The sequence below is a fragment of the Palaemon carinicauda genome, chromosome 18 (assembly GCF_036898095.1).
Source record: "Palaemon carinicauda isolate YSFRI2023 chromosome 18, ASM3689809v2, whole genome shotgun sequence".
Lineage (NCBI taxonomy): Eukaryota > Metazoa > Arthropoda > Malacostraca > Decapoda > Palaemonidae > Palaemon > Palaemon carinicauda.
In genome coordinates, this window is record NC_090742.1 from 60,875,938 (window position 1) to 60,885,896 (window position 9,959).

Consider the following 9,959-nt stretch of genomic DNA (forward strand, 5'->3'; position numbering starts at 1 on the left):
CTCCTCAACATTCACTGATCACAATATCACATTTCATTATTATTATTATTACTTGCTAAGCTACAACCCTAGTTGGAAAAGCAGGATGCTATCAGCACAGGGGCTCCAACAGGGAAAATAACTCAGTGAGGACAGGGAATAAGGAAAAATAAAATATTTTAAGAGCAACACTATTAAAATAAATATCACTTTATAAAATACAAAAACGTTAACAAAACAAGAGGAAGAGAAATAAGATATAAGACAGATCAGTGTGCCCGAGTGTCCCCTCAAGCAAAAGAACTCTAACCCCAAGACCGTGGTAAACCATAGTACAGAGGCTACGGCACTACCCAAGATTAGAGAACAATAGTTTGATTTTGGAGTGGTCATGGTTTCATAGTTTTAAAGGTTTAAAAGTCGATCATGAATGTCAGAGACAAGGAACTGGACAATGTCCTAGAAACTGATCATATATAAATATGATCACCACCCAAGACCCGTCTCCATCAAACTTGGACCAGGGAGGGCCAGGAAATGACTGCCGATGACTCGGCAGGTTTAAACCTATAGGCTCGCCTAAACCCGTATCCTTAGTTCACAAGAAGGGTGAGCTTGCAGGAACATAAAGACAAACGTATGAATCCTATTGAAAAATGCAAATGAAATAATTATATAGGAAACAAGTTACGGCTGTCGTGTTCCTTTAAAACGTGGTAGGTAAGGATATTTTCTTACCGACATAACTCTACGCTAATTACACGCTACTTTTCATTACATTATCTAAATTATAATCTTAACAATCAAGATATAGTCCAATCATTGCCCATCGATTCTACAAATATCGTGTTTTACCTGAACATTTACAACAATACGCAACATAATTATCTGTACAACAATAATCTTTAAATAAAAAGACTTCCATGTCACATATACACTTAATATGGAACAATATTTCTCGTACTAATATTAACCAAATTGACACTTTGGAAACACATTATTATTATTATTATTATTATTATTATTATTATTATTATTATTATTATTACAAGTAGCATAAAACAAACAGCTGTACATTTACCGAAACACATCGCTACCTTTTTCCTATTATTATTATTATTATTATTATGACTTGCTAAGCTACAACCTTAGTTGGTCTAGTTGAACGAGCAGGAAGCTATTAGCCCGGGAGCCCCAACAGGGAAAATATCCCAGTGAGGAAAGAAAACAAGGAAAAATAGAATATTTTAGGAACAGTAACATTAAAATAAATATCTCCTATATAAACTATAAACACTTAAAAAAAAACTCGAGGAAGAGAAGAAAAGGAAAAATAAAATATTTTAGGAACAGTAACATTAAAATAAATTTTTCATATATAAACTATAAAAACTAAAAAAAGAAAAAACTCGGGGAAGAGAAATGAGATAGTATTAATAGTGTGCCCGAGTGTACCCTCAAGCAAGAGAACTCTAAACCTCAAGCCATGAGGTTGTTGACAATCCTTACCTTCTTCTTCTTCCTCTCTTTGGTATTGTTCAGTGAGTTGGTTTCAAGGATCGTCGGTTGTTCTTTGGGTTTCTTTCCGCTGTCCTTCTTGATCGAAGGCGACGCAGCAGAAGTCGCTGTAGGGGTTGTGGTTGTGGTTGTGGGTCGGTTGTTATTTCGTGTCTGTTCTAAGGCGGACTGTAGCTTCCGGACCCAGTCTTTCATGTCAGGCAGAGTGTCTGCTGAAAACAGGTGTCGACCCTGTTAGGAAAGAGAAAAAAGGAGAATGATTTGGGTGAGGCATTTAGAAGTGAATGGTTTTCAGAAATAAGATTTATATATATATATATATATGTATATATATATATATATATATATGTATATATATATATATATATATGCATACATATAAAATATATATTGGTTACGAAGATGGTATTAAAAATGGGTTATGAAACACACACACATACATATATATATATATATATATATATATATATATATATATATATATATATACAGTATATATATATGCGCATACATATAAAATATATATTGGTTACGAAGATTGTATTAAAAAATTTGGTTATGAAAGACACACACACACACACACACACATATATATATATATATATATATACTGTATATATATACACACATATAAAGTATATATAGGTTACGAAGATTGTATTAAAAACATGGGTATTGAAGAATTTATTAAAATATAGGTTAGGAAGAAATTATCAAAATATATGACCTAAGAATAATCTATTAAAATTCTACCAAGAGAGAACTTACCGAACAAATTAGTAAGTATTTCTTTTTAAATATATAAGCTTGGAGAAATTCACTAGTTGCAAAAATCTAATGAACGTAAATGAATATTCTTTAATGATTTTAATTACGAATATTTTTGCATCATATAAAATATCTTTAATAATAGATTATTATTCTAATGTAATTATTAAGTAATATTTATTTTCTAGAATTATTTATTTTTGTTTATAAAGTAAACAAAATTCACGACCTTCAACTAGGACAAAATGTATTTTAAAAAGCGCTTTCAGAATTACAAATTATCTCTTAAGAAATACTACGTATTTGCTTACTGAAACCACCAAATTCACACTAAAACAATTTATAAAGTAAACCATTTACGAAATTCAATCAAGGGAAAAATCAAAATTCTTATCAAACCAATCTAAAAATCAAAATTTTTTAACAGCCCAGGTAATTTGAAGCAAAAATCTCTCTCTCTCTCTCTCTCTCTCTCTCTCTCTCTCTCAATCTTTGTGTGTGTTGCATTCGTCATTTGCCTGTGTTAACTTATTTTACCATAATCTCTCTCTCTCTCTCTCTCTCTCTCTCTCTCTCTCTCTCAATCTTTGTTTGTGTTGCATTTGCCATTTGCCTGTGTTAACTTATTACACCATAATCTCTCTCTCTCTCTCTCTCTCTCTCTCTCTCTCTCTCTCTCTCAATCTTTGTTTGTGTTGCATTTACCATTTGCCTGTGTTAACTTATTACACCATAATCTCCTCTCTCTCTCTCTCTCTCTCTCTCTCTCTCAATCTTTGTTTGTGTTGCATTTGCCATTTGCCTGTGTTAACTTATTACACCATAATCTCTCTCTCTCTCTCTCTCTCTCTCTCTCTCTCTCTCTCAATCTTTGTTTGTGTTGCATTTACCATTTGCCTGTGTTAACTTATTACACCATAATCTCCTCTCTCTCTCTCTCTCTCTCTCTCTCTCTCTCTCTCAATCTTTGTGTTGCATTTGCCATTTGCCTGTGTTAACTTATTACACCATAATCTCTCTCTCTCTCTCTCTCTCTCTCTCTCTCTCTCTCAATCTTTGTTTGTGTTGCATTTGCCATTTGCCTGTGTTAACTTATTACACCATAATCTCTCTCTCTCTCTCTCTCTCTCTCTCTCTCTCTCTCTCAATCTTTGTTTGTGTTGCATTTGCCATTTGCCTGTGTTAACTTATTACACCATAATCTCCTCTCTCTCTCTCTCTCTCTCTCTCTCTCTCTCTCTCTCATCTGCGAAAAATAACCGGAATTTTCATTTCGGGGAAACTGCATGCAATGGAAATGAAGCCTTGTATGGACAGATGGAAATTGCGTGAAAATGTGCGTTTCTGATCCGTAGATTTTTTCCATCACCGGATTAGGCAAAACAGGAATTCATACGCTTTATTAAATGCACTTTTTTCTGTTAAATAATAAAACTGCGGGGAAATAACATGGCGAATTAATCAAAATGCAAAAAAAAATAGATGCTGATAACATCTTATTGCAGTAATAAAGACTACAAGAACATCAATAATGAATGGAAACATCGCAATACAAGAAGAAAAGCAAAAAAATAGATGCTGATAACATCTTACTGATGTAATAAAGACTACAACAATATCAATAATGAATGGAGACATCGCAATAAAAGAAAAGAAAGAAATAAAGGGGTAACAAGGTAATACATGATTATTTACTACAAGTACACATTAACGTACGTTTGTATTTATCCACATACATATTATCAACAACATAATTCTATATAAGCTAAAAATAAAAAATAAAAGAGGAAAAGAACAATAAAAACAGAGAAACATCGAAGAGAAACTAGCGAAAGAAATAAAATAAAAAAACAAGAAAAGGACATACTTCTTATCAACAACATCATTCTATATAAGCTAAAAATAAAAAAAAGAGGAAAAGAACAATAAAAACAGAGAAACATCGAAGAGAAACAAGCGAAAGAAATAAAAAAAAACACAAGAAAAAAGATACATCTTATTAACAACATCCTTCTATATAAGCTAAAAATAAACAAAAAAAAGAGGAAAAAAACAATAAAAACAGAGAAACATCGAAGAGAAACAAGCGAAATAAAAAAAAAAACACAAGAAAAAAGATACATCTTATTAACAACATCCTTCTATATAAGCTAAAAATAAACAAAAAAAAGAGGAAAAAAACAATAAAAACAGAGAAACATCGAAGAGAAACAAGCGAATTAAAATAAAAAAAAACACAAGAAAAAAGATACATCTTATTAACAACATCCTTCTATATAAGCTAAAAATAAACAAAAAAAAAGGAAAAGAACAATAAAAACAGAGAAACATCGAAGTGAAACAAGCGAAATAAAAAAAAAAAAACACAAGAAAAACGATACATCTTATTAACAACATCCTTCTATATAAGCTAAAAATAAAAAAAAAGAGGAAAAGAACAATAAAAACAGAGAAACATCGAAGAGAAACAAGCGAAATAAAAAAAAACAAGAAAATGAAAAGAGAAACATCGAGGAGAAACAAGCGAAAGAAATAAAATAAAAAAACACAAGAAAAGGAAAACAGAGAAACATCGAGGAGAAACAAGCGAAAGAAATAAAATAAAAAAACACAAGAAAATGAAAACAGAGAAACATCGAGGAGAAACAAGCGAAAGAAATAAAATAAAAAAAAACACAAGAAAAGGAAAACAGAGAAACATCGAGGAGAAACAAGCGAAAGAAATAAAATAAAAAAACACAAGAAAATGAAAACAGAGAAACATCGAGGAGAAACAAGCGAAAGAAATAAAATAAAAAAAAACACAAGAAAAGGAAAACAGAGAAACATCGAGGTGAAACAAGCGAAAGAAATAAAATAAAAAAAAACACAAGAAAAGGAAAACAGAGAAACGTCGAGGAGAAACAAGCGAAAGAAATAAAATGAAAAAAACACAAGAAAAGGAAAACAGAGAAACATCGAGGAGAAACAAGCGAAAGAAATAAAATAAAAAAAAAAAAAACACAAGAAAAGGAGATGGAAGGATGTTTACGACCCACGGGACGAATGACGCTCCAAAAGAAATCAGGTCCCAAATGAAAAGAATCCTTTGCCACGATCTGGGGCTTCGCCTTCTGATCAAGGGGAGGCCAAAGGACAACACCTAATGTGCAAGGGGAGAAAGAGAGAGAGAGAGAGAGAGAGAGAGAGAGAGAGAGAGTTATTGATAGGATTGACAACAGGAGGCAGAGTAGGATACGACCTACGCACGCGTGTGCACGCGTACACACACACACACACACATATATATATATATATATATACATTTATATACACGCATATATACACACACGTATATATATATATATATATATAACATATATATATATATATATATATACACACACACACATACATACACACACACTCTTTCATGAAAGGTGAAAAAACATATGTCTTGAAAACCCATATAATATATGTATTATCATTATTATTACTAACTATAATTATTAATATAATTATAAATAAAAGCATTACCACCCTCATCATCGCCATTAATATTGGAAACGAGCAAACAATCATATATAAAAAGCAAAAAGAAAAAAAAAAACCTTTTTTGTTGAATTTAAAAATATTAGCAAATATAAAAGAAAAATTACTAAATCAGGGTTCTAATCAACATGGTGTCGTTCTCAGAAACATAATCCGGATTTGTGAGAGTGTGTGTGTGTGTGTGTGTGTGTGTCGGGGGGAAGGGGGGGGGGGTTTCTTGCCTAATGAGATAAAATACGGTGAAATATTATCTTGCAAAAGAGGGATTAGCAGATCACATGGGTGGAAATGTGAGGTGAAGATCAAAACACCTTTATTCCAGTTTTCATTTTGATGAAATTATGGTTTTTACTGCATTTTTTTTCTTGGTATTTTGTATGTTCTTGTTATTGATGTCAATGTTGTTTTGGGAATTTTCGTTGTTCATGTGTTTGATGTCAATTTCGTTTTGGTAATTGTCGTGGTATTATTATAACTACGACTTTTATTATTGTTTCGTTTTTTGATTATCAAAATATTTTTTTTTTTAATATTTAAAGGTTTAAAGGCCACTCATGAGTCATGAATGGCAGAGGCAAGGTACAGTGATATTGCCCTATCAAGCAGGACAATGACGAGACTGACCATATATATGATTAGTGCCCAAGGACTCTCTCCACCAAAGCTAGGACCAAGGAGGGCCAGGCAATGGCTGCTGATGACTCAGTAGATAGACCTATAGGCTCCCCCCAAAAACCCCCCTCGTTAGCTTACAAGGATGGCGAGGTTGCAGAGAACAAAGAAATTAACGAGTTTGAGCGGGACTCTGACCCCAGTCTGGAGTTAACCATTAAAGGACGTTATGAGTGTTATAAGTGATACTAATGCTAACGGTATCTCACTAGTATAAATTTTAATGAAATCTGAAGGGCGTTGTGATCGACCGAATTAAAAGACATAGTTACCCCTATTTCTTGAAGCAAAGTTAAAGAAAATGTAAGGGAACCTAATGAAAGAAAACGTGTTTCCCGGCTTACAAAAACCTTATTATTAATGACGCTGTCATTCCCAATACAAAAAATAGTTAACATTTGGCTGTAAACGTTTTTGTAATGGCGATAACCGCATCAGTGTTGATATTGCATCAACATAGTTTTAAATAAAAACTTTTAATATCAGTCACACCGTCATTAAATTAAATTTATGTAATAAAATACACAAAACTATAAAAACGAAGGCATACAGCACCTTCCTTTTTGGAAGATAAAAGTAAGGGAAAACACACAGAAAAACAATGTTGCTATACAAAGGGATGACACTGACGTAGATAAAAATAAATATAACAAATTTCTTAAAAAGGCAAATAAACACAAAAATAGGAACCCTCTGACTCAAGGGTAAAAGAAAGTAATGTCGCATGAACCATATAATAATAAGAGTAAAGACAATGGTTAAAAGGCGGATAATTAGACTGAATAAGGTTAAAGACAATGGCTAAAGGGCGGATAATAAGACTGAGTAAGAGTAAAGACAATGCCTAAAAGTCAGGTAATATGACTGAATAAGGGTAAAGACAATGGCTAAAAGACAGGTAATAAGACTGAATAAGGGTAAGGACAATGGCTAAAAGCGGATAATAAGACTGAATAAGGGTAAAGACAATGGCTAAAAGGAAGATGATAAAACTGAATAAGGGTAAGGACAATGGCTAAAAGCGGATAATAAGACTGAATAAGGGTAAAGACAATGGCTAAAAGGAAGATGATAAAACTGAATAAGGGTAAGGACAATGGCTAAAAGCGGATAATAAGACTGAATAAGGGTAAAGACAATGGCTAAAAGGAAGATGATAAAACTGAATAAGGGTAAGGACAATGGCTAAAAGCGGATAATAAGACTGAATAAGGGTAAAGACAATGACTAAAAGGAAGATAATAAAACTGAATAAGGGTAAAGACAATGGCTAAAAGGCAGATAATAAGACTGAATAAGGGTAAAGACAATGGCTAAAAGACAGGTAATAACACTGAATAAGGATAAAGACAATGGCTTAAAGGCAGGTAATAAAACTGAATAAGGATAAAGACAATGGTTAAAAGGCAGATAATATGACTGAATAAGGGTAAAGACAATGGCTAAAAGGCAGGTAATAAGACTGAATAAAGGTAAAGACAATGGCTAAAAGACAGGTAATAAGACTGAATAAGGGTAAAGACAATGGCTAAAAGGCAGATAATAAGACTGAATAAGGGTAAAGACAATGGCTAAAAGTCAGGTAATATGACTGAGTAAGGGTAAAGACAATGGCCAAAAGACAGGTAATAAGACTGAATAAGGGTAAATACAATGGCTAATAGGTAGGTAATAAGACTAAATAAGGGTAAAGAAGAAAAAATATGAATAAAAATAAAAAAGTGAACTACTTATTAGGCAAAGAAGCACAAAAAATAGGACACCTCATCCTTAGAGGGTTTAGGGAGATACTATCGAATGATACTTAACATAATAAAAAAAACAGAATAAACAAATAAATAAAATAACCGCAGAAATGCTCCTCCAACTCACAGGGTCGAAGAAGCTCCTATCCTGCGACGTGATGACGAAGACATTGGTGGCCTTCTTGCAGTCCTTGGGCGCGGCCTCGGCCACCTGGTCGAAGTACTCGAGGTTGATGACGCCGTTGCTCTTCTCGCCCGACTTGCTGTCCTCCCGCTCGTAGTAGTAGAGGCGCCCTTTGGAGAGCACGCAGTAGCGCCGCTTCCACTGGCTATGTAGGGGAAGCTGCGCCCGCCTCAGCTTCGTCAGGTAGCCCGCCTTCTCCACCTCCCGGTGTTGGGTCGCTCCTGGGATCTCCTGTAGGAGGAGATGAGAAAGATGGTTAATTCAAAAGATGGAAGAAGGAAAAAACATTGAATGGAGGTAAAGACAATGGCTAAAAGGCATAAGTCTAAATATGGGTAAAGACAATGGCTAAAAGGCATAAGACTGAATATGGGTAAAGACAATGGCTAAAAGGCATAAGACTGAATAAGGGTAAAAAATGTCTAAAAGGCATAAGACTGAATAAGGGTAAAGACAGTGGCTAAAAGGCAAAAGACTAAATAAGGGTAAAGACAATGGGTAAAGGCAAGCAATAAGACAACAAGAGTAAAGAAAATGGCTAAAAGGCAGATAATAAGACTGAATAAGGGTAAAGACAATGGCTAAAAGGCATAAGACTGAATAAGGGTAAAGACAATGGCTAAAAGGCATAAGTCTAAATATGGGTAAAGACAATGGCTAAAAGGCATAAGACTGAATATGGGTAAAGACAATGGCTAAAAGGCATAAGACTGAATAAGGGTAAAAAATGTCTAAAAGGCATAAGACTGAATAAGGGTAAAGACAGTGGCTAAAAGGCAAAAGACTAAATAAGGGTAAAGACAATGGGTAAAGGCAAGCAATAAGACAACAAGAGTAAAGAAAATGGCTAAAAGGCAGATAATAAGACTGAATAAGGGTAAAGACAATGGCTAAAAGGCATAAGACTGAATAAGGGTAAAGACAATGGCTAAAAGGCATAAGACTGAATAAGGGTAAAGACAATGGCTAATAGGCATAAGACTGAATAAGGGTAAAGACAATGGCTTAAGGGCATAAGACTGAATATGGGTAATGACAATGGCTAAAAGGCGTAATACTGAATAAGGGTAAAGACAATGGCTAAAGGCGAGCAATAAGACAATAAGAGTAAAGAAAATGGCTAAAAGGCAGATAATAAGACTGAATAAGGGTAAGGACAATGGCTAAATGGCAGGTAATAAAAATGAATAAGGGTAAAGACAATGGCTAAAAGGCGAGCAATAAGTCTGAATAAGGGTAAAGACAATGGCTAAAAGGCAGGTAATAAGACTGAATAAAGGTAAAGACAATGGCTAAAAGGCAGGTAATGAGACTGAATAAGAGTAAAAACAATGAGTAAAAGGCGGGTAATAAGACTGAATAAAGGTAAAGACAATGACTAAAAGGCATAAGACTGAATAAGGGTAAAGACAATGGCTAAAAGGTGAGCATTAAGACTGAATAAGGGTAAAGACAATGGCTAAAAGGCGGATAATAAGACTATATAAGGGTAAAGGCAGCTGCTAAAAGGTGGGTGCGGCTAGGGGCCAAATTGACAATGCACAGACCCTTAGTAATGCATA

General features: G+C 33.8%; 1 protein-coding gene across 1 annotated transcript in view; it reads right to left on the minus strand.

The window, feature by feature from the left end:
- Positions 1-9,959, minus strand: part of LOC137657312 (uncharacterized) — a 66,184-nt gene that overhangs the window by 36,209 nt on the left and 20,016 nt on the right. The window contains exons 3-4 of the mRNA XM_068391646.1: positions 8,341-8,628; positions 1,489-1,728 (exon numbers count right to left, since the gene is read on the minus strand). Of these exons, the coding sequence (XP_068247747.1) occupies positions 1,489-1,728; positions 8,341-8,628 (528 nt within the window). The remainder of the gene's footprint in view (positions 1-1,488; positions 1,729-8,340; positions 8,629-9,959) is intronic.